This window comes from Myotis lucifugus, unplaced genomic scaffold, assembly GCF_000147115.1.
Source record: "Myotis lucifugus unplaced genomic scaffold, Myoluc2.0 scaffold_11, whole genome shotgun sequence".
In the NCBI taxonomy this organism is placed as follows: domain Eukaryota; kingdom Metazoa; phylum Chordata; class Mammalia; order Chiroptera; family Vespertilionidae; genus Myotis; species Myotis lucifugus.
The window spans coordinates 11,189,877-11,215,228 of record NW_005871059.1 but is presented as its reverse complement, the minus strand read 5'-3'; the positions used below and the strand labels follow the sequence as shown (position 1 = coordinate 11,215,228).

At 44.2% G+C, this 25,352-nt stretch overlaps 1 protein-coding gene across 2 annotated transcripts; it reads left to right on the top strand.

The window, feature by feature from the left end:
- Positions 1 to 4,727: 4,727 nt before the first annotated feature.
- On the top strand, positions 4,728 to 19,345 carry TNFAIP3 (TNF alpha induced protein 3). 2 transcript variants are annotated; one of them, XM_006084422.3, is made up of 9 exons: positions 4,731 to 4,943; positions 7,949 to 8,261; positions 11,554 to 11,744; positions 12,393 to 12,540; positions 12,706 to 12,876; positions 13,722 to 13,902; positions 15,048 to 15,955; positions 16,612 to 16,793; positions 17,430 to 19,345. In XM_006084422.3, exons 2-9 carry the CDS (start codon positions 7,964 to 7,966, stop codon positions 17,700 to 17,702), a joined length of 2,352 nt encoding a protein of 783 aa, XP_006084484.1. In that variant the 5' UTR covers positions 4,731 to 4,943; positions 7,949 to 7,963; the 3' UTR covers positions 17,703 to 19,345. The 2 variants fall into 2 exon arrangements, with proteins under 2 accessions (XP_023605968.1, XP_006084484.1); XM_023750200.1 differs by lacking the exon at positions 12,706 to 12,876 and having other exon boundaries at positions 4,728 to 4,943.
- The last annotated feature ends 6,007 nt before the right edge of the window (positions 19,346 to 25,352 follow it).

Sequence of the window (25,352 nt, the reverse complement as noted above, 5' to 3'; positions counted from 1 at the left end):
TTGAGGGACAAATTAAGAGAATAGGGGTGCATTGAAGGCAAATTTTCACAATGGCCTGCACTATTCCATCTAACAGGAACTAATGTATTCCAGTGAACATTAGGTTTACTGGTAAACCCAGCACTGCATACCAGTTGGTTCCTAATAACACCCATCTCAGATCTTTCGTCATTGTTCATGTTTGATCATTAAAAGCAGCCTCCGCAGAAAGAGAAATGAAACTACTAATTGAATATTTATATTCCTGACGTAAAATAAAATTACTTTGCCAAGTGTTTCAGCCAACTGTTGACAGAAAATCAAACCCCAATTCTTGGGGGAATGAATTTTCTGACAAGTTTTAGATTTCAGCGTCCCTTGCTTTCAGGCAGAGTAGGATAATAGGAGCTGTATTTGGCATTAAACCAACTCCTTCCCTTCCAGTGAAGGGTCTTTGTTCCTGTTACAAGTGACTCATTAGGTTACCTCAGTTCAGTCCCTTCACCAAAGTGGGTCTTGGTTTCTCCATTCATTCCTGATAACACGGGTAGAAGATCTGGGTAAGGAGTAGCATTTTAGGAGAATTTGGCATTCATATGATGATAAAATCTATGACAAAATTATCCTAATTCTCCTTAAGTTTTAGCCCACAAAGTTTCTATTGTCTTCTCAGAACCAGCCCCTAGAGCAGGGGTGGGCAAACTTTTTGACTCGAGGCCACAATGGGTTCTTAAACTGGACCGAAGGGCCGGAACAAAAGCATGGATGGAGTGTTTGTGTGAACTAATATAAATTCAAAGTAAACATTATTACATAAAAGGGTACGGTCTTTTTTTTTTTAGTTTTATTCATTTCAAACGGGCCGGATCTGGCCCGCGGGCCGTAGTTTGCCCACGGCTGCCCTAGAGCAGCCTTAAACGTTCAAACATTACTCTTCAGTAATCTCAAAGCTCAGCCAAGGATCATAAAATTTGAGGCAGGATTCGAAGCTACCCTGCAATAACTGAACTGTCATACTTACATAAGGCTGCTTCCAAATATGTTTAACAGGATTTTCCTTTTCAACAGAGCACAATGCCGGGAAAAAGAACAATTGTACAAAGGACACAAAATGTTCGATTTTAGGTTGACCCAAGATTGCCATGCTCTGAAATCCCATACACACTCAGAATTACACTGAGGCTGTTGCTTGATTTTAAGGCTCATAAACTGCTGGTCCCCTTCCCAATTGTCATATCTGCCTCTCTTTAATCGGGTTTCTCCTGCCCCCTCCCTGCTATCTTGGGCTGCCCATCTTCTTCATTATGTGGTCTGAGCACACAGGCTGAGGCACAGGCCCACAGACTGCCCAGTTCCAAGAGGTCACCTGTGCTCTTTGCAATGTGGTTCATGATATGTGAAAGCTGTCACCATGGTGAAAACAACACATAACCCAGAAACACTCCAAAACACTCCACATAACCAGATTTCCTCTTTCCTCTCATGAGTCATGCTTTTCTCTCCTATGTGTCCTATAGATGTTAATAAATATTCCTTCCTCTTTGCAGAATCATGTTCATCTTGATAAGATCTATTGCAGAGATTAAAGTCCCTTGCAAGCTTTTGGGCACTCTTTATCTCTTTGGCTTCAATGCATTCCACAAATCTTCCCGAATTTTCTATCTCCTTTCACACAAGGAGTCTCTCCTTCTACACCTTCCCTCCTCTTCTACTTTTTCCTTCTGATCCACCACCAAGAAAATTCTTATTGGTGTTGCCCATGTGTTAAGTATTAGAAAGGCAAAATTATTCAGCCAGAGCCCTGATTTGGAAGGTGGAAAGGACAGTAAAAACTAGGGAAGGCCAAGACTAAGTATGCCTCCTCAGAGAGATCATCATTCCAATAGAAGAATTATGGAAAAATGTGGTTGGAGCAAAATTGAGGGCTACAGACTACTCCTGCATCTGACTGCTATCACCTTGTCACGGTTGCTGGTAGGTAGGATGGCACAGGACCTACCTGGGGACAATTGGATGTGGCAGATATATGCATGGTCTTTCAGGCTTGTTTCTCCCACTATTACATTCCTAGCTCAAGTCAGGGATAGACTCCAACCAGAAAAGGGGTCATGGATGCTACAGGAGGAGACGAGGGGCCACAGCCTGAGAGATGAAAGACAGCAGGCCACTTGTTTCACAGGAGCACCAAGGGAGAGCCATCCAAGCCCACATTCTGGCCCTGCCTAGGGTCCATGTTTGGCTAAGTGACAGGTGATTGCCGTGTGTTTGTGAGGCTGGGGGATCCATACGGGGGCCCTGAGACTCAATCTTGTAGAATCTTTCCTGAGAGTAACGGTTTAATACTTAAGACGCAACAGTGTGAACTTTGGAGTAAGACAGGCCCAGTGCCAATCATGGCTCCGCCACTTACTCATTGTGTAGACACTGAGCAAATGACTTAAGCTTTTAAACTTCAAAGCTTTTCAACTGCAAATGGAGTTGTTTTGAGGTTGAAATGGTAGGATGCATGCCGGAAGCCGGTCCACCCTTGCTGCTTGACACAGTCGCTGCAGGGAAGAAACATCTGCACAGCTTATGTTTCAAGGGACCTGGCATATATGACATATGTTTGCTCCCCCTCTTAGCACTATGTGTTTTAAATAGGACCACCTCCCTGAGAAAGGTTGTTTCCCCAGGTGAGGATTTTTCCCTGGAGTTAACAGGACTAAGGAAGAGAATAAATCAGTAAATCCCCCAAGTGTCACAGAAATACCATGTACTACTTATGAAGAACTTGGACTAAGACTGTTGGCAATAAATTTGGGACTTGTTGGGCCCACATCCCCAGGGGTCTGCCCACCAGGGAAAGCACCAAAGCCTATACCCCTGGAGATCCACCGACACAGGGCAGTCCCAGAGAAGGCAAGCAGCGAGGCTGGGAGGACATAACCTTTACTGGGTAGGAGAATCTCCTTCAGTCACTTCCTTATAGTTTATCAGTAGAGCAGCGACCTTGGAATAGCCCTTATAATGGAACACAGAGATTAACCTAGACAAGATTAAAATCAACAGAACTAGATAGAGACAGGATTTCTGGTAAAAAGGTCAGATAAGAAACTATGAAACAAGGAACTATAGGTTACCCAAAACATACCATAATGTGATTTTAGAGGCATGCTTATAGGATCAAATAGTATAAATATAGATGTAACAGGACAATAAGAAAAAGAACCTCGCTATGCTGATCAACTGAATGCTGCCTCCGTGTCCTTCATTCTTCGCCGACTCCGTCCCCACCTTTGGGAACCCCTGGACCTGCTGGGGCTGGACCCCAGCAGATGCATTTCAAACACCTAGCCTAGAGACTGGCATGTAGTAAAGATTCAATAAACACTGTTATTATTATTACTATTCTTATTATATTACTAGTTTGACTATCCATTGTTTGAGTTTTGGCTGCTAGGAACATTTGTGAATAAGAAGAGAACAAGTACCAGGAGGTTTGGATTTGGAAAAAATTCCAGCCTTCAGTTTCAAACGACCAGCACTAGCTTTGGGACCTTGGCCACTACTGACTCTGCTCCGCTTCCCTTTGCCAAAAAAACGCCACCCCCCTCTCCGTCTCTGCAAGTTCTTACCGGAGAAAGAAGCATATTTTCCTAATTTGAAATGTGAGCTACATGGCCTGACAAGTATACTTAAGCCTACAGGGGGACAATGGCGCAGAATATTTCAGTCTGGTTCTCCTTTAACCTTTCTAGGAAATGGGCCAGTGGGGACCAGGCTGCCCTTCCCTCCACAGCTCAGGTATATCCACCGCCCAGGGGGCTGATAACCTATTTCCACAGGAAACGCTCTGGATGAAGACAATGGGTGACCATGTTATTTAATAAGCAGTGTTATCTTCCATTGGCATCTTGGAGTGATGGCCTACAAAGTCTCCCAATAAGATCTTAGGGGAACATAGCAAGGGCAGTAATGGACTCGAAGTGACTTCTAAACTGAACTTCTACCTGAATGTGACGCCACCTGGGCACCTGGTGTGCAGAAATGAACAAGGGGAAATCCATCTAGACTGGCCTTGTTCCTGTGAACTTCAAGGTCGCAGGGCCACGGGGACCTGATGCCACCTCGGACCTGCTTCCCTCAGCCTGGGGTCCGGGCTGGCAGGAACGCTGGGAGTGGGGAGGAAGGCTGTGACTGCTTCTTTTTCTCGAAATCCCCGCGGGGGGCCTAGAATCATGGGCTCCCCTATGAGCTCATCACGTGCACAACCCAAGCTTTCAAACGGGCCCAGAGGCCTAAAGTCCGCCGCCGGGTGATTTTTAGGGTTTTCTTTCTTTATTATTTCCCTTCTTGTTCTCCACAGTGGATGATTTTCTGCAGAAAAACGGCTGAGAAAAAGAACCTATTTCATTTCCAGTTCCCATCATAGCGATTTCCACATGGATGTGACGTTGGCCCCAGCTTCCGAAATGCCCAGGTGACTCATGCGGGGACACCCCGCGACGGGCGGGGCCACCCGCGGGCGGGGCGGGGCGGGTGGACGGGGCGGGGCGTCGCACCGCTGGGCCGGCTGCGCCCCCCTGCCGCCCCCCTGCCGGCCACCCGCCCGCCGCCGCTTCTCTCCCCGCGCTGCGTCACGTGTCTTTTCGGAAAGTCCCTGGGTGGGAAGGTGGAAATCCCCACCGGGCTCCGCGGTTAAACAGAAAGAGAGAACAGAGAACTGGCAGTCTGCAGCCTTTGCCGCGGCCGAGTGCAGGGCGCTCAGAACCCGCGGGGGCGGAGCGGCGAGAGCAGCCCTGGGAGCGCGGCGGCGGCGGGCGCGATCCACACCCCCGGCCAGCCCAGCCAGTGAGCGAGCCCGAGCCCGGCTGTCCGTCCATGGGGCGCCGCCTCCGCCTGGCCCCGACCCTTGCCTGCGGCCTTCGCCTGCCCTGACCTGGACTTGGGACTTCGGGAGAGGATCGCGCGGCCCTGGAGAGGTAATCGCCACGTCTCCGTGCTGTCTGCCCCGGCGTCTTTCTCCGGGCCAGGGCTGTGGGTGCGCATTTGGCAGCGACTCGCGGGCTGGACCCGGTCGACCTGGCGCTGGTTTTGCAGCGGTCCTGGAGGGCAGTGTGTGCCCACGGTAGGGTTTGAAATGCTGCGAGTTGAGGTCACCGCGCCAGATGTTGGGGTGACAGCCCTGGATTCCTCCAGCCAGCTGTGCCTTTCAGATTATGCAGAGAACTTAAACTGCAGCTGACTGATGGAGAGTCGCCCCTGAGGCCGCTTGGTCGGGTGGTCGTTGTTGCTTTGCTCTTTTTCGTGTCTTTTTTTTTTGGAACCAAGGGCTGCATGCCCGTGGCCACGTAGACCTTGCAGAATGCTGCGGCTTCTTCCCAGATTGTGCAGAGGTCAGCTAACCACTCCAGAGAGTTCTGTGCAAGGGAGTCAGTCGGAGGTCGCGAGACGTGTCCATCATTTTCAATGGCATCATTGTAAGCCAGGTGTGCATGTAGACGTGGGTCTTTGGCCTGCTTTTGGGGGGGCTCCAGTTTAGAAAGATCTGCAGGCCCCTGCCCCAGCCTCTACCCCACAGTCAGACAGTCTTTGTCAACCGGGGTCGTTCTACATCCTGCCACCTGGCCTCTCAGGAAAGCAGTGGTATTAAGTAAGGAAGGAGCTCGGCTCTCTGGGAGACCGCTTTGTTTTCAGTTCTCTCTGCCTTGGAAAGCCGGCCTGGTCAAGCGTCTGGGGCAGCATTTTGGGAGAACCACTGTTCATTCATTGAGCCCTCATGGCCCAGGGTATTGAGCAATCAGTCACGGCTCCTTTCTTGTCATCTAAGGTGCTCCTTTCGTTCTTGCAATTCTTTGTACAATTTTTTGAATATTTGGAGGGGTACTTTCCAAAATTTCCATGAGGTATTTGTTGATAAAAGGTGAGATAATAGAAACGTAAAAGAAATGTTAAGGGTAATATTGTGTGTCTTTGCCTATGAGGACAGTATAGTCATAGGTCAGAAAAATGTATTCTTTGATCCAAAGTGTGGAGATGTCCACATACTGGGAACTTGGACAGTGGGTTTTGATTTAAGGGGGCAATTCTGCGGGCTGTGCAAGACTAAACCTATGAATGAGATGGCACTGGGCTAGCCAAGATTGACATTTGCATGTCTTGCATATGCTTTACAGCTCTCACTATTTGCAAGAGCTTTAGGTTCAGAAGAAAATAATAGAAGAGTCAGAAAAGCAAAAAGGGGCTCCATCTAGCTTGTTTAAAATCGTCCTATTGCCTGTCCATTTCCATCCGGAGCAGCAGGCATTGCCATCACAGGTATGATGGCGTGAGAATAGCAAGGGGCAGGTGTTGAAAGACCTGGCTTCTAGGCAAAGTTCTGCCCCTGGATAGTGAGGGACCTGAGCAGGACCTGTGCTTCTGTTGCCTTCGCTGCAGACTAAGGTGGTCATGTGATTTCAAGAGGGGGAGTAAGGTTGTCTTTGGTTTTTAACCCCAGCATCAAGTACAACCTTTAGCAGATGGGCGGACAGTGCTTGTTGAGTGATGGACAGATGAGTAAATGACATCTTAAAAGAGACTTTTGCCATGCCACAAAGGGGAAGTCTTTGTGATGTTTCTGTACCTTTGTTGTGTCTGTAGTCCTGCTATAATGCTGCCCACTTCTACCTGCAGAGAATGGTTGACATCAGAGGACAGATCACTATCTGACCCAGCGAATGACTTCTCCCAGGCCTCATCTGGCAATCAGATTAGGAATTCTGATGCAAAACTACCACCAGAAAACTCCCCAGAAGCAACCTTGGGGTCATCTAATCCAAATCTCTTTTTTTGAATGGGCCATAGAATTTAGAAGACCTTATCAATGGCTTCCCAGGAGTGGCTTCCTTAATATCTAGGTTTCTCCTCCCTCTTACATTGATTTATTTTTTTTCTCAACTAGAGGCCTGGCAAATAGTCTGATGCAGGAGTAGGATTCACAATCACTATGAAACTTTCCAGGGAATATCTTCATTCTCTGAAACCATCTTTGTCTTCCTCTTGGCAATTAGAGGCACCCTACCAAGGGCCAGTGAATGAGAGCTAGCTCTCCACGCTGCAAGATCCCACTTGGGCCCCTTCACATCATTGCACACTGTTGGCATGGGTTGTGGATGCTGGGTATTGCCCCCCTCCTCTTCCATAGGTCCTGAGTGGCCACCTGGCTGAAATTTCTTCCCTCATCCTCTTCCAGCTGTTCATTTCCTTCCACCTGTTGATTAGGTTTGAAGATTTTAGAGTGAAGACAGAGTGGGAAATGCATCTGAGTGTTGGTACCTGGAGGAAGAGAATAGAATTTGGTTGACAGTTGCATTGAAGTAATTGAGCTCCAGTGTCTTCTCTTGGAAGTGTAGAATTTATTATCCTATTATTGCTATTATTTCATTGCTTATTCTGATGTTTAAAGTTCAGTAATCAGGTTTGGAAAGACTGCTTGCGGATCATTTGCTCTTAAAATTACAAAGCATCTTGCTGGACATAGGCTTTTTTTTGTTGCTTATACAACATTCAGTTTTAACTCTATAAACATTATACTAAATGTATAAATAAAACTCTTTGTGAATATTTCTCTTTGGGGCTAAAGAGGAAACTCCAGTCAGATGCCTAGGGGAGAGCATAAAATTGCAGGATTTTTCACAAAATATTTACTGTCTTTCCAATACAGGGTTATTCCCCTCCTCCTCCTCCTCCACCTCCTCCTCCTCAGTACCCACTCTCCGCCTTCCTTCTCTTGTTTAGACTAATCTTTAAAAGTGATGTAATTTAAAACAGTCCAGTGTGAGTTAATCTTTGAGGCCAGCTAGTATCCTGGGAGTAGAGGTGACTAAGATCTTTTGCCTACAGATTAGGGTAATGACAAGATCAAACGCTGGGGTTTCCTGAGGGCAGGTATATAGGAATAGTATCAAAGCCGGGCTAACGGAATGGGTTTTTTTCTCCTCTTCAGGTGTTGTGGAAGAACATGATGGCTGAACAACTCCTTCCTCAGGCTTTGTATTTGAGCAATATGCGGAAAGCTGTGAAGATCAGAGAGAGAACTCCAGAAGATATATTTAAACCTACCAATGGAATCATTCATCATTTAAAATCCATGCACCGGTACACGCTGGAAATGTTTAGAACTTGCCAGTTTTGCCCACAATTTCGGGAGATCATCCACAAAGCTCTCATAGACAGAACCATCCAGGCCTCCCTGGAAAGTCAAAAGAAGCTCAACTGGTGTCGAGAAGTCAGAAAACTTGTGGCTTTGAAGACAAATGGTAAGACATGCTTTTGCTTTTTGCTGGTGTGTGTGTGTGTGTGTGTGTGTGTGTGTGTGTGTGTGTGGCTTCCACAGTCCTGAGTCCCCATTCATTACATTTTAATGGCACTAGCCCAAACACAAATCTCTTGAGGCCTTTGACACCTCAGTATAGAAACTCTGGGGGCATGTGATGAAAGCAAACTTGTTTTGTGAATATTTTTATTAAGGATATTTTCTAGTTGTGTATATTAGAGAGCAGAGTGCATTAAGGCTTGGGGAATGCAGTTCTAAACACCAGGCCCTTGTTAGGTGACTTATGCATCTAATTTTTGTGACTGTTTAATCATCTGTAAAATTCACCTCCCTGGCCAGTAATGGAAGTATTAAAAGGCTTTCATTTAAGAGGAAAGCATGGTGTGAAAACTGGTATTACTATTGTTTCCCACTGTCATTAGAGAACGTTTGTGATGATGGCCTGATGGCCTTTTATGGGTTAACCAATGAATGGCTGTTGAGGGGCTCCTGTTGTCTGCTCTTCCCTTAGCTAGGTTCTGCTGCTTATCACCCCTTGATATGAACTAGAAAGGTATTTGAGATTTTTAACACTGGTTTTAGACCTCTACTTCATTATTTTTAGGGATAGTACTGAATTTCTGACAGTCTGTGCCCATCTGCACAATGGCCCTTTACCATTAGTAGCTGTTTCATGCTCTGAGCTTTACTGTTTGGTTTTTTTAATTATTTCCTTTGAGCAAGAGTGTGCACATCCTAGAAACATCCAACCACACTGTTTCATGCAGATACAAAATTCCATTTTATAGATGTAGCTAATTATTACACTAAGCAAGTAAACGGCCCAAGATCAATTGAATGTTTATAGTTTAGGTAAGGACAGGAATCTCAGGTCCTTAGATCAGTGACTGTCTTAAACCATCCCAATTAAATAATACATTCATCCACGTGAAGAATCCTGGTGGACAATGAGAGGATAAGAACATTAACTTAAGTGACTTAATTGATACATTAACTTTGGCCATTTTTGACTTGGTAACTTGGTGTGACTGAGGTTGTGGGGGTTTTTTGCTTTGCTTCTGGAGGGTCTTGAACATCATCTCAACATCTTGCTTATATTTTTGAAGCATAGATTCTTAGAAACACAGAAAAAAACTGGGGATTGCTAGTGTTACCATCGTTCTTGGCATTAAATCAAGTGATGCATAGAAGTAGGTAATTATGTTAAGTCATCATCAAGGGGTTTATATTCCTGACAGCTTGTGGTTTTAACTCTCTCCCTTTTTTGTACAAAAAAAATAGATGGAGCCAATTTGGGGAGAGTTGGAAACAGAGATTCTGCAAAATTAGAAATGTGGCAGAAAGAGGAAAACCTTAGTTTCATTAACTGGCACTTTAGGTTTAACTGGCTCTATTTCCTTAAGAAAATAATGGAATATAAAGAGTAAACATTTGTTTGGCAAAGATTTGTCATTTAAATCAATGATGATTCACCCTACAAGAGAACTACAAAAGCCAGTGCATTTTGGTAACATTTTCTGGAAACAGGGATTTTTAGGCTCAGAATCCTTTTATTTTCTAATTTCAAGAAAATGTCTTAAAATTCTGGAAAAGGAAAATATTTAGGGGATGGGGGAAGCAAATGACTTTTCCTCTCTGATTTTTATTAGCACCTTTTAAAAAAAGCCTTTCCCCCTATAGGTGGGTTCTACAAAGTCAATGGTCTGGGGAGGGGGTTATTCACAAGTTTGCATTTGAGGATATGAGACTGTGGTGAATGAGGAAGGGAGTAGGTGGCATAAAGTTGAAACTTCATGTGAAAAATTCCAGCGTCTATTGGCTGCAGCGATTTCACTTGTATAATGAGTAGCCCTATTCCAGCTCACTCTGACCACACCCACTTGGAAAGTCCAGGGTGCACTTCGCAGTTTAAATGTCTACACACCAGAACAAAAAGTACAATAGCTGTTGCTCAATTGCTAGTCAAATAACTTAGCACTGGGGAATTCCAGATGTTACTTAGGGAATTTTATACTGGTGCATCTCAATAAAGAACTGAAAGTAAGCACAAGAAGAAGAAAAAAAGGCCTTATCTTTGCTCTAGATTTTGCAAAGGGGAAATTTCAACAGAATGCAGTCGTTGCCACACTTCTGCCAAGACACAAATGATCTTGTTCGTTCATTTGTTTGAATACTTATGTAGTTAGTTTTTCTAAGTGTGTAAATTGAAGGGATACTGGCTGTGGATATGTATTTCAGGGGTGTTGTTGTTGTTGTTGTTGTTTTACAGTTTGACTATAATCACAACTTGATAAAATGTCAAAGAGCTTTATTGCCCTACTTATACAAAGAAAAGAGTTGAACTTTTCTTTTTAAAAACAATTGTGCACTTTCCAAAGAGACTAAGGAATAAACTTATTTATTATTATTAATATTATTATTATTCAAACAGTCTCCCAAAATGTTTATTATTTGGAGGTTGGGAAAAATGCAGTCTCTTAAATTGTGGATTTTAGCCTATAAAAGTAACAAATTAATGGAATACAACTAGATCTATTTTTTGCTCAAAATTCTTAAAATGCCAGCCCTAAATTATTATTATTTTCAAAATGTAGGCATCCAAGCACCCTTTAACTTTTCAAAAGGACTGCAATTTCTAACAAGCATGTTCACATAAGGCATTTAAACGTAGATGAAATAATTACCAGTGACAGTAGATGATTGTGTTCTCAATCCCACTTTACAAACGAGGAGAGGAAACTCCCAGGCCCCAAAGCCTACAGTGGAATGGTCAAGTCATTTACCACTGAGTCATAGCCAGACCGTCCCTGTCTAGTGAATGGAGACAAGTGGCTTCCTGGTTGGTGCACGTTGCCCTGGGTCTACTCTGCTAGAGTCAGAAGGCAGTATTGCCAGTGTCTTAGCCAGAACACCAAGGAATATTAGAAAAGGAACAGACTTGAGAGATCATAATCCAATGCCCTCATTTCACAAAGAGGAAAAGGACTCAGAGAGATTAAGGGATTTCCTCCCAAGTCACCTAAATGAGTTAGGGCAGAGCTGGGCTGGACAAAGACCCAGTGATTACCTGTCCCTGGGTCCTTTTGCACCTTTGGTATCAGTCATAAAAAATAAGGATCTCTCCCCACCCCCCATCATCTGTGAAATGTAATCAACCATTTGCATTTCTGCATGCCCCAGGGGGTCTCCCAGGATAGCATGAGCGCTCCTTTATTCTGAGATGCTTTGCTGGGTTTGTATGTGGATTGCTTGATTTGCTTCTCTTATGTCCTCAGGTGATGGAAACTGCCTCATGCATGCTGCTTCTCAGTACATGTGGGGTGTTCAGGACACGGACTTGGTCCTGAGGAAGTTACTCTTCAGCACTCTCAAGGAGACAGACACACGCAACTTTAAATTCCGCTGGCAGCTGGAGTCTCTGAAATCTCAGGAGTTTGTGGAAACGGGGCTTCGCTACGACACCCGGGTATGTTTTGTTCCCCCACTCAGCATCCATTGACAGAACTCCCTGGTGGGGGAAAGAGTACCTTAGGCCAGCCCCTGCTCTCAGAAGCATATGATTTACTAGGTCACATGAGCTGGGCTAAGCAAAACATCGTCCACGGAATCCTCCTGTGGGTGAACTGAGGATTTTGTCACCGTTGGGAGACTCCAGGGCAGCAGGTTCCCAGCTGTGTGTCTTTTCACTTTAGCTTGATCGTTCTGATCCCTGGCCTTCCCGGTGGCATGGTGGTTGTTTTTCAGTTTGATTGTCCTTTGCATGCTTTACTGAGCCCGCCAGTCAAACTCAGACCTCACCATTCTCAGTCACAAGTTTGGAATTTTTGTGTACATTTGGATGAGGGGCTTCAGTGTTATGCCTCATCAGGGATTTTTTGAAAGCAGGTGCTGTCCCCGTCATCCTCCCTCGCTTCTGAGTTTGCCTTGTAATGGAAAATAGTAAGGGAAGAAAACCAAAATGGGGGGGAAAAGGGTGATCATTTGAATGCTGATTTCCAGAAAGGGGAAAAGCAAGCCGAGTTATATAAATGAATAACCACAGAGTGTGTCAGAATGATTTTTTATTGCAGAGTACATTCAAACCTTGTTCCCCTCCTTACCCCTCTCCCTTCAGAATTGGACTGATGAATGGGACAACCTTATCAAAATGGCATCCACCGACACACCAGGGGCCCGGAGTGGCCTTCCATATAATTCACTGGAAGAAGTACACATCTTTGTCCTTTGCAACATCCTCAGAAGGCCGATCATCGTCATCGCAGGTGAGTTGCCTACAGGTCGCTTATTTGTGTGCAAGTGCTTTTCAGTTTTAATGCTTTTACTCTTAGGGAAAAAAACCTACGCTGCCAAAGTTACAGGCAACCGTGGCTAAATGGAATTTGATGAAAGTCACCTGAGGGCCTTATTTTTTCCTTTTCTTTCAACAGACAAAATGCTGAGAAGTTTGGAATCAGGTTCCAATTTCGCTCCTTTGAAGGTGGGCGGAATTTATTTGCCTCTCCATTGGCCCGCCCAGGAATGCTACAGATACCCCATTGTTCTCGGCTACGACAGCCAACACTTTGTACCCCTGGTGACCCTGAAGGACAGTGGGCCTGGTGAGAAACCTGAGCATTCATTCACGTTTGTAACTGCTGGTAGATAGCGGTACACCCTGTTCCCACTGAATGTCAGGGTTTGCTCTTTTGCGCCTTATTGAGTTAGTCTCATGGAAGTGTATTATTCTTATTTAAATACAGTACGCTGTCATTGGCTTGGTTTCCAACAGTAATGCAATAGCAGTAATCATGATACTCCCTTCCCTTTTGTGTATGGCTTCAGAATTACTTTCAGTATGTTAGTTGCAAGTAGGAGATACATGTATATATCTTACTACTATCATTTCTATTAATAAGTGACCAATTAAGGCACACAGATCCCTTAATCCAGTGCCTGGCATGGAGCCGGTAAATGTCTATCAGGTTAGCGGTTAGTATAATAGCTTAATGTGCACTAGACACTTTGTAAGTGCTTTAGGCATATTACTTTATTTCATTTTATCCTCACAGCATCTCTATGGGTTGTAAGCATTGGTAGCCTTATTTTACAGTTGAGGCACTTGACGCTCAGAGAGGGTAAATAACTTGCCTAATGTCACAGAATTTGATAGTGGCAGAGTCAGGATTCGAACTCAGGTCAGTCTGATTGTGCAGTGTGGGAATTTAAGCAGCCAGATCTGCTGCCTCCACGCTGCTTTATATTCTGTGAGCTTCCTGGAAACAATGCGTTTTATATTAGAGTTTAGCGGAGTTTGTTTCCCCATTTGAGTTTTTGGCTTGATAATAGTTTTCCACTCTGTGATTGTGCCCTTTCTGCATTTTCAAATTTTAATCATTATGTGCATAGCCTCACACATCTCGTTTAGCAGAATTATATTTGACTTCTGTGTTACTTTTCCCCTCAGAAATCCGAGCCGTTCCACTTGTTAACAGAGAGCGAGGAAGATTTGAAGACTTGAAAGTTCACTTTTTGACAGATCCTGAAAACGAGATGAAGGAGAAGCTTTTGAAAGAGTACTTGATGGTGATAGAAATCCCAGTGCAAGGCTGGGACCATGGCACCACCCACTTGATTAATGCTGCAAAGTAAGCGCTTTATCTCTACCTCTAACCTCTGTCCTCTTCAACTCTTTGTCATTCAGCCACGTAAGCTGCTGCCACCCCAAAGCTCAACAGTAATGTTTTTGAATGCAGTTTGCTCCAGTGTGAAACAAACTCAGAGGCTTGCCAGAGTCAGAGAGGCTCACCCGAGGCATTACTAACTGGTTTCAAATGAGAACAAGAAATTTGCCTCTAGTGATTTTCCTACACATATGGATGCTGAGAGTCAGAATTGTGGCTTTTAAAAAAGTTTGTTGACATCACGGATACTTGTTTTTCTTCATTTCTCTAGTACTAGACAAGTGAAAATTCTTAGAAACAAGAGCCTTTTTTTTCTTGGCTTCTTGGTAAGGACAGACACACCAGACTCAGACTGAGTAGTAGAATGTGTTTGTGTAGCAGCCACGTGATTTCACCACAAGGAAAAGGGAGGAGACACTCCGAGTGCACACGGTACAGGTATCTAAATGCCAAACACTGGCTTTATCTCAAAGTGGTGCCTATTTCTTAGAACTGAAATGCACAAGAGTTGACCTCCAATGACCCAAGAAAATGTGTTTCCCAAAGTGGAGAGTAACAAATTACAGAGAGTCATAAATAACGCCAAGGGGTTTGTCTGCCTCTGGGTACTGCTCATGGCCATTCATTCTAGCAGAGACCAGGCACTAGTTTAAAATTAATAACAGCAAAGTACAGAACACAAAGTGCCAAAGTCATTTGTATCATAAAGTAGACTAGTCCCAAAAGAACACCTGAGTAATCTTTTACTAGAAATTTGATCTCTGAGATGTTAGAAAGTAAAAGTGACTTTTTAGAAGAGGCATAGCCATTAAGGTGTAGCGGCAGCCCTGGCGTAGCCCTTTCTCTAGAGTTATCCACAATTCTGGATACATTGACTCAAGAAGATGGTGATTCCTGAAATCATGAAGTACTGGGCTGTGTAATGTTGGACAGTGTAATGTGTAAAGTCTTCACGATAGGCTTGCATCTCAATGACTGGTTCTAGAATCCACATTCTAAGTTTGCTCTGGTGAACTATTGCCGTACAATTGTGTGTGTGTGTGTGTGTGTGTGTGTGTGTGTGTGTGTGCATGTGTATGAAGTCTCATATTTTTCCTGTTGGTCTTTAGGTTGGATGAAGCTAACTTACCAAAGGAAATAAATCTGGTCGATGATTACTTTGAACTTGTCCAGCACGAGTACAAGAAGTGGCAGGAGAACACGGAGCAGGGGCGGAGAGAGCTGCACGCCCAGCACGCTTTGGAGCCTTCCATGCCCCAGCTTTCTCTCATGGATGTAAAATGTGAAACGCCCAACTGCCCTTTCTTCATGTCCGTGAACACCCAGCCTCTATGCCATGAATGCGCAGAGAGGCGGCAAAAGAACCAGAACAAATCCCCCAAGCTGAACCCCAAGCCAGGCCCGGACGTGGTGCTTGGAGCCTCTCGGGGCGAGGCCTACGAGCCCACGGCCTGGGGCCCTGAGGAGCCAGCTGGGGGGCCGCATTCGGCCCCTCCGACAGCACCCAGCCTCTTCCTGTTCAGCGAGACCACGGCCATGAAGTGCAGGAGCCCCGGCTGCCCTTTCACGCTGAACGTGCAGCACAACGGATTCTGTGAGCGTTGCCACAATGCCCGGCAACTTAATGCAGGCCACACCTCGGACAACACGAGGCGTTTAGATCCTGGTAAGTGCCGAGCCTGCCTCCAGGACGTCACCAGGACATTTAACGGGATCTGCAGCACTTGCTTCAAAAGGACTACGGCAGAGCCCGCCTCAAACCTCAGCTCCAGCATCCCTCCTTCCTGTCATCAGAGGTCCAAGTCCGACCCCGCACAGCTCATCCAGAGTCTCTCCCCCCATTCTTGCCACAGAGCTGGGAACGAGGCCCCCTCTGGCTGCTCTTCTCAGGCCACACGCACTCCTGGGGACAGGACGGGGACCAGCAAGTGCAGGAAAGCTGGCTGCATGTATTTTGGGACTCCCGAAAACCAGGGCTTTTGCACGCTGTGTTTCATCGAGTACAGAGAAAATAAACGTGAGTGAAATGCTGGGTCTTCTAACCCCTGGTTTAAAGCCCCTACGTAGAAGGGTTTTGTTCTCGAACTTCAAGAAAGGAGGCCCTCTGGGCAGTGGGGTAGAATGTTACACAGAGGGACAGCCACACTGGCTCTGTCAGCCACACACGGAAGCAAAGGGCACGGAACACCGTGTCCCAAGTGCATCCTGTGGGTAGAGTTTATAGAATTAGTTTTCACAGGTTGTTCAGTGTTGTGTTTATAAGGTAGAGTTTAGACTTTTCTTGAAACTTGGGTATAACAGAGGAAACTCAAAATCTGAAGAGTAGCAGCTGGAGATAGGGATGTCTCTGCTGACAGTGTAAGAAACCATCTGCGGTTTTAGAAATCTCTGATTACTAGTAGAAAGAAGGATGGGCAATGAATGTGTCTCTGTTCTGTTACTGTGCCTGACCAGTGGGCAAGTTCAAAGTGAGAGATTTGTAAAGTCAACGATGTTTCAATGACAGCGTTATCACTTTTTAAAAAGTTTGTTGAATTTATAGAAGGCTGCTCTTGTGTAAATATCGGAGTCTGGCCTAATCTGTACTTGGAGCCTGTTTCTTTCGCTCAAGTCATCGTTTCTCTCTGCTTGGTGGCCCATATGTGGTACTAACCGGTATCAACTCTCTTCCAGATTTTGTTGCTGCCTCGGGGAAAGCAAGTCCCACAGGCTCCAGGTTCCAGAACGCAGTCCCCTGCCTGGGGCGGGAATGTGGCACCCTGGGAAGCACCGTGTTTGAAGGATACTGTCAGAAGTGTTTCATTGAAGCTCAAAGTCAGAGATTTCATGAAGCAAAAAGGACTGAAGAGCAGCTGGTAAGACATTTTGAGATATACCCTTCTCTCTTAGCTGGAGCAACTACTATGATTTCCCTGGCCTACGTATACCTTAGAATTCATTTCAAAAAACAAGTAAGATTAGCCATAGAATAAAACCTCTTAACACCTCCCAAAGCCAGGTGGCTGTCAGAGAGCTCTTGGAGTTATAGTAGAAACACAAACACCTAAGTGGTCAGCAGATTTTCTGAAATAATCCTTTACCAAGAGGAGACAGGAGGAGGCAGAGCACCCAGGTGCCTCCTGGGTGGCATATGAGAAAAGCAAACTTTGACTGATAGCTGCTTCTCCTGCTGTTTACAGAACAGTAGGAATCTGTCTAAATAAACAATGGCAGTTGACTTGGTCTAAACAGCAGCCAACTGCCAGCATTTGCGGGCCTCCGGGTTAGGATTGGGGGTTCCATCAGCATTCTGGGGCCAGGTCTGCTTTGGTGGGGCTGAGGGGAAAGTGCTGGGAGGGCTCCTGCTCACAGGCTGCATGTGGACCTCTGCTTCATCGCTCAGGCAGATGCTCTTCACCCCCAGAGCCTGGTCGCATCACACTATCCTGTAAGACCCCTGGTCTCTCCCTGAGAAGTGTGACCCACAGTTCCCTCTGCTCTTCCCCCCCCAGAGAACGAGCCAGCGCAGAGACGTGCCTCGAACCACACAGAGTGCCTCCAGGCCCAAGTGCGCCCGGGCCTCCTGCAAGAACATCCTGGCCTGTCGCAACGAGGAACTCTGCATGGAGTGCCAGCACCTCGGCCAGCGGGTGGGCCGGGGTGAGCCCGTTCCGGAAGAGCCCCCCAAACAGCGCTGCCGGGCCCCTGCCTGTGATCACTTTGGCAACACCAAGTGCAATGGCTACTGTAACGAGTGCTTTCAGTTCAAGCAGATGTACAGCTAAGGCGAACAGGTGAGCCCCAGCCGTTAGCCAACATGGTGCTATCCTCTAAACACTCTGGTGCCACTGGAGTCGGTCCGGGCCTCAGAGGCTCAAGGTTGTCTTTGAGCAGGAGAGGAAAGATAAGCTCTTGGTCATGGCCTTGAATTTGGTAACCAAGGAACAGTCCCAGGTGGCCTTGGAGCAGATGGTGTCGGATTCCGTCTGGGGCTCCTCCTCCTCTCCTACAAGCAGAGGCCAGGAACTTGACGGACTTGGAATGCGTGCCAGGACTGCTTTGTCATCTTTCAAGAAAAGAGACAAGACACGGTCAGAGCCACTCCACCTGCCTCCATCGGCACTGCTCAGAGGTGGGAAGCTGAGTCCTCGCCGCCCACAGGCCTCTGTGAGAAGGTTGGGAAGCTCAGGGAAAACGGACATCTCAGTGTCAGTAGTTGGTGGCTTTTCCCTCCCTGCCTCACTCCTTTCTCTCGGACTGTGATTCTGAGGCTGCTGAGACGAAGTTCATACTGCAAAGCATTCAGCTGCTCTTTACAATATGCACCTTGTAAAAATCAGAATATCTTAGTGGGAAGACGTGTGCCTCTTGGTTATCACGGTCTTCGCTTCTATACAGGCTATCTTGAACTGAGGTGTGTATAAAAATGTGGACATATAATGCACCCTTGTGTATGAGGGATTTTTTTTTATTGTGTTGAAATGCTGCCCTGGAATAAGAAGACTAAACAATAATAACCTATTTTCTGGTTGTTGTTGGGCCACCGCATGTACGTACAGCTTTCATGAACTCAACCCGCTGCCTTGTCAAAGGTCCTATGTCTAGAGTTTACTTTATTTATTTTATTGCAAACTTTAAGGTTATTTAAATGAAGTTGTCTCCTCTGCTCTGGGGAAAATGCCCTCCTGTCTTCTGTAATAACATATTTGCTGTGGGTCATGTTCTGGAGCCAGGCAAGTTCCTGACTGCAGCGGGGGCGTTGGCCGCTCTGATGCACTTCCGTTGTCTTCCTGAGGAAAGAAGGAATTGCATCAGTAGTCAATTTATTAAAATCTCATGCTTCTTCTTCATGAGACTTTGGCCAGAGCCACTTCCCAGCCACAATATAGAATTGTCTCTGACTATTCTACCTCCTTAGAGATAAGTTTGGAAAGGAACAGGGATGAGATTGGAGAAGGTCACAGGGAAGATGTGGCCTTGAGTGATGGTTTTACTTGCTGTGTGAATGCCTTCCCGGGGCACAGGGCAGTGACCTCCTGTCTGTGAGTATGAGGAACTGTCTATCCTCAGCCTGTGGTTTCTGTATGTGCTTTTGTGTCACTGTCATACTTGTTCTAGAAAAAATGGCAGGGGAAACACATTTTCCCCAGAGTTAAAGGCGCCATTTTTTTTGGTCTGCCCAAAGTGCTCCATAGTCTTCAGTGTTTTCATCTATTCCTTTTAAGGTTGATATATTAATATTTTGTGTATTGATATTCTCATTCTTAATGTGAAAACATGAAATTATTTATACTTGTTATAAAAACATTTGCACATTTAGTTGTTTAAGTAGATTTCTGTTTACTCTGTTGGGTTTATTAAAAGTTTCCTAAATAATTGTAACTTTTCACAAATGTCAATATTAAAAGATAAATTATTTAAGAGTGAATTTTGATGTTTTCTGTTTATATATGATGAAAGGAAAAGGCCCAAATATTAAGACCACACTTCCCAAAAATCTTTATTTCAAGGAATACCTGGGCAGGGGATACTTCTCTCACTTATGCATAATAAGAGAACTTTGCAAAAATAATAACTGTGTGAGGGTAAGACATCCGGTTTACCAGAGGACTCCAGGGCCCGGATGAGAGTGGGAAAGGCCTGCCAGTGCCAGTTCCCAGGAGGTGCTAGGGCCCTGTGCTCCTCCCAGGGTTCCTGCTCTAAGCCTTAGTAATGTGCAGAAAGAGAAAACCAGAGGGAGGAGCAGAGAGACAGGAAGGAAAGAGAAAGAGGAGGAGAGGAAGGAAAACTGGTGTAGATTTCCTGGGTCAGACCTTGGAAGAGATGACTGGTGGCTGTGATGGCAGCATCCGTGTCCTGGGCAATTATAAAAGGATACATTCTTCTACCTAAGGCAAATGTACCCATAGAGGATAGATTCGGGAGGACTGGAAAGCTCCTGGACCCTTTCTTTTTTTGGGCGGGGAGGGGGTTAATTTACAAGAAAGTGGAGTATAATGAAGCCCCATATCTCCATCATCCAGTTTCAACAATTATCAACATTTTGCCAAATGTGTTTCATTTCTCACCCCCTCTTTTTTCTGGATTATTTCAAAGCAAATCCCAGATATTGTGTCCTCACACCCACAAACACATCTGTGTCATCATTAATTGAAGAATATGTTCTACTTATATAACCACCATTATTACAGCTAGCTAAATTACTTTCAATATCATTCAGTACATAAGAGTGTATTCTAATCTCTCAGATTGTCCACTCCACGAATAGCCTATTGCATTTGGTTGCTACCATGTCTTAAGTCTCTTTTATCCTGTAGCAGTCCCTGTTAATTTTTCATGCTATTCATCGGTTAGGGCAACTAGGTCATTTGTTCTGTAGAATAGCCCACATTCTGAATTTGGCTGCTTGCTTTCTTATGGTGTCATTCTACTTGTTTTTCTACACATCTTACTAGATTCTGGCTCAATCAGAACCATTATTTGCAGGTGGCACTGTGTATGCCATTGCAACCCATCCTGTATGAGCTGTCTGAATCCACACCCTGAGGAATCACAAAGCTTCAGGTTGACCTCTTTTTCTCCATTCTCCCTAGCTCTCACCCAGCATTAAAATTACAATTCTTCAATCAGCATGATGGACATAAGCATTTGACCATAAGTCATCAGGATTTCTAAAAAAAGGAAGTGAGTTATATTTAGCAAATGATCTCTGACTCAGATGAATGTCTCCTAGACAGGGAACTAGGGCAGGTTTAGAGCCAATTAGGGCAGGGTTTCAATCTGGAGTCCTGCATGGACTTGTGGGGGTTGGCGACCCTATAAAGCACATGCACAATTTTATGTTGGGGTATGTACATCATTTTTATGAAGTGGGGACAATCAGTAGCTTCTTCAGAGTCTCAAAGAAATTGATGACTTCCCCAAAAGCAAGGAACCTAGACACAAGAGGACTGAAAAATAAGACTTGGAAAGAATTGGCTTTGTTTCAGTTTGTCTAGATTTTTACTTCCAAAACTGTGGAATGTCACCTTTATACCACACAGGGGTGAAAGCTCAATATCACCCAAAATTGAACTCATGATATTTTATCCCTGCCCTCTTCTTTCCGTGCTCTGGGAAGGGTATTATCTCATCTTTCTACCCACCTCTAGGTGTCTTCCCCACTCCTACCACATCCAAACTTCCATGACGTGTATCTACAAAATGTCCCTCAAATCCATTCCTTCCCCTCTCTCCTCCTGCTGCTCTAGCTTGGCTCCTATCTTTTTTCCACTAGTCTTCCCTTTCTAGCCTACTCTTTCTCTGTAACTTTGCTAGTCACCTATGCCTGTAGATCATAGACCTGGTGAGGCTTCTCCTCTAATTAAAATTTTCTAATGGCTTCTACTGCTCCCAAAGCTTGATGCATGTAGCTAGGAGATGCAAGAAGAAAATAGGAAGTTCCTGAGTTCATTTACCTAACTTTTTAAAATATATTTTTATTGATTTCAGAGAGTAAGGGAGAGAGAGAGAGAGATAGAAACATCAATGATGAGAGAGAATCATTGATTGGCTGCCTCCTGCATGCCTCCCCACTGGGGATCGAGCCTGCAACCCAGGCATGTGTCCTGACCAGGAATTGAACCACAACCTCCTGGTTCACAGGTCGATGCTCAACCACTGAGCCAGGCAAAATGTTGTTTTTAAATATATATATATATATATATATATATATATATATATATATATATATGTTTTTATTGATTTAGAGAGAGAGAGAGAGGGCACCCCAACTGTGGATTTGAAGCCTGAGTATATGCCCCGACCTGGAATCAAACCTTTTGGTGTACGGATGATGCTAAACAACTGAGCTACACTGGCCAAGACTCAAAAATGTTTGTAAAGATGATATGAGAGCAAAAGCCTTTGGAGTCCAATTTTCAACACGTATGCAATGCTCTTTACAATTCTAACCAACTTAAGTCTTCATTCATGTCTCCTGCCACTATATTATCTCTACCTCATGGCCTTCTAGACTCTCTTCTGCACTCTTCTGCACCCTCTAGAATAGGACATTGTTTTAGTTTCAGGAACACTTTATACTCTTAAAAATTACTAAGGACCCCAGAGAGCTTTTGTTTATGTGTATTATACCTATTTGTATGTAGCATCTTAGAAATTAAAAGTAAAAAAACTTCAAAACACAGAACACACAGCAAACATCCCATTAGCTTCCAGAACGATGACATGACATCATTCTATGTCACGGAGCCACGGGAAAACCCCACTGTACATGCAGGAGAGACTGAGAACAAGAAAGGCAAATAACATGTTAGTGTTGTTATGAACATATTTTTGACCTTGTGGAGTCCCAGACTTCTCCAGACCACACTTTAAGAATCACAGACAATAGTATGGTGAAAGCCTGTGGTGGGGACGGGGCAGGCTGGGAGAGGTCAATGGCGGGGAGAGGGGGACATATGTAATACTTTCAACAATAAAGATAAAAAAAGAATCTCTACTCTAAAACAATGATTCTAACCAAGGGTGCCCATCACCACACCAATAACTAACATCTGTGCCTGTGCCCTGCCTCCAGCCAGCATTTCAGTGTGTATTGCAGATCAGGGGACTGGGGAGATTCGATTGCACCCAGGCCTGGCTGAGAAGATCTTCTCTAAACATCAACTCTATGCTTTTTCACTGTGTCCCCACTAGTAAAACTTTTCTGAGCATGTACTCTTATTATATGTATGTTTATTTCTTTATAAATTATATACATATATTACATATCAATGTATCCCATGCTTTATAAAACACCCAAAAATTAAGAGATAAAAACTAAATAAAAGAAATTCCACCATTTTCCTGCCATGCCCCAGTGAGTCCTCTGCACACACTTTAGAGACAGAGGCTGGAGACCAGTCTGCAATGTCTCTACCATTTTGCCTTTTCTCAGAAATTCTTTTGGATGCCCCTTCTGCTTCCAATTCCGTCTCTCCTCTTCTTTCCCCAAAATCTGACAGAGTTCCTGCCTTCTGTTCTGCATTCTCCCAGATGTCATGGAAAGAACTTGGTATTTTGTAAAAGAAATAATTACAGGTTCCCACCCGGGCCCCCTTGCCTGTTCATTATTCAGACTTGAGCAAGTTGCCTCATGTCTCTGAGTCTCAGGTTCCTCATCTGTAAAATGCTCATTGAATGTTTTTAAAAATATATTGGGGAACTTCTCCCTCTCATCCTACCAGAAAGTGTTCTTTCCTATTAATAACCAAATTAATGGTTCTAAACCCTGGGGACATATTAGAATCACCCAGAGGGCTTTCAAACCGAACCAGTGGCCAGAGATTCCCTGAAGCACTGAAGAGAAAGAGAGCACAGTTACGGCACGCACCTGGGGCACTTGAAGAGGGCAGGTGCCTTCTGTAGGTGACTAGCTTGTCATCTGTACTCCCACGAGGTGGCATTTATTGTGAGTCTTCTTTGGCATAAAAGCTCCATCTTCCAGAGGCAATATCATATGGACCAAGATCAGAGATATGCTACTGTATTGAAAATTTACATGAGAATAACTTAGTACAAGAGGTACAAACATTTGCACCCTTTGGTCAGTGTGCCACCCTCCTCAGAGGCTCACTCTCCAGGAATCCCTATTATCAGGATACCTGGTGAGCCTGGAATCTGACAGGGGAGCTAGTGACTGGCTTCATGTGATGGACACATTTTTCTGCATATTGGGACAAGCCTGCCCCCAGGTTCCAACAGATGGAGACTTCGTTCTTTATTCAGCAGGAGTACTCCAGAATGCTGTCCCCCGCATGTGGTGCTTGGATGGACCATGAATGTCTTTGAGACTCTGCCCGGTCTTTGAGTCACCACCCCTACCTTCTGATTGGCCCACTTTCCTGTAATGGTGTCAATATCTTCAATTAGGCCACAGACTGCCTCTTCTGGTGACTTAGTTCTTTTCTGAGCTAGTTTATTATTTAACTCCCAGAGGAAAATTCTATTTCTAAGCTACAACTCCCTCCAGTTATTACCTAAGAACCATGAGTTCAAAGATAGTAATCTGGGAAATTCTTAGAGTTTGTTAGGAGATTTGATATAGCATTGTCAAATATTACTACAATATTTATTATATTTTAAAAATGACATCCAGCTGTCAGACTACACAAGAATAAAAATAAGAGAAGATATTATTTACAGCACGGGGAATCATAGCCAGCACAAGCATAAATTCCTTAATATTAAGAAACCTGGAACCCTGAAAGGTCTAATGAAAGGAGTGGAATAAATCCTTCTGTCACTGTCCTCCCCCTCCAAGATCCCTCTCCCCTCACCTTTAAAGCACTACTCATCTATTTATCTGGACATTCTCATGTCTTTCCATCCTATGAATCAGTGAAACTCTGCTCAAATTTTTGGAACCCAACTTTATTCAAGTTCTTGCTCCTGAAATCTTCCAGGTCCAGGATGTCCTCACATCCCCTCGTACCAACATTTTTACGAAGGTGAAATCAATTAACATTTTGACTGAATGTTGAACTAGCTTCTCTATGAATTCCAGTTTTATAGTTAGATTTTCCAATAGAACATTGAGTCAGAAAATAGGAAGTATGTAGCACTTCACACTATACATGATAATCTTTAGAAAACTTAAATTTAAAATGACTAGATAGAAGCCTAGATTTTACACTTTCTTGAGATTTTAAAGACATCATCAGGTTTGTGGTTTTAAAGCAGCCATTTTTAAGTAAAAATAATTGTGACATTACTAGCTACCGTTTCCTCCGTTTTCAAAGTATTATGTTGTCTAATTCATATCTGAAGTTACTATTGATTTTAAACACCACATTCAAAATGGAGAATATTTTCAAAATAGGAAACTGGCTTTTTATTTTTTTAAATCTGAGGCTGAGACCTCCAGCCTTCCAATAACCATGGACAGACTGGAAGGGAAAACATGCAAAATTACTGCTGACAAAAAAGAATGCACCTAATACATAGACATTAAAAAGGAACGGTCCTTTTCAAAGTGAAAATAATAGTTTCGATGAGTGGAATGGAAATTGTTGATGCAGAGGCTTCTGGATCAGCAAAAGATCAGCCCCATTGGCTCAGCCTGATAGTTTGTGGGTCTGTGGACAATGTACCACAATTATTTAACCACAGAATTTAGAAACATATTATTTAAACTGACTTTACGCTTCTTTTATTGTCTATGTAGCATTTTGTGTTTTTGAGGAAAAAACAACTTGGTATCCCGTGTCTGAGTAAATATACTAACGTCTCTTCCATCCCCCAAATATATGAAGATGATACCTGATTGTCAGAGAATCTGCTAACAGGTGTCATAATAATGTAATAGGCATATATTCCAAAACATTAGGTAAATAGAGAATTATACTATAAAATATTATTTAATACAAATTAAAGTTAAATTTAAAAAGCAGAAT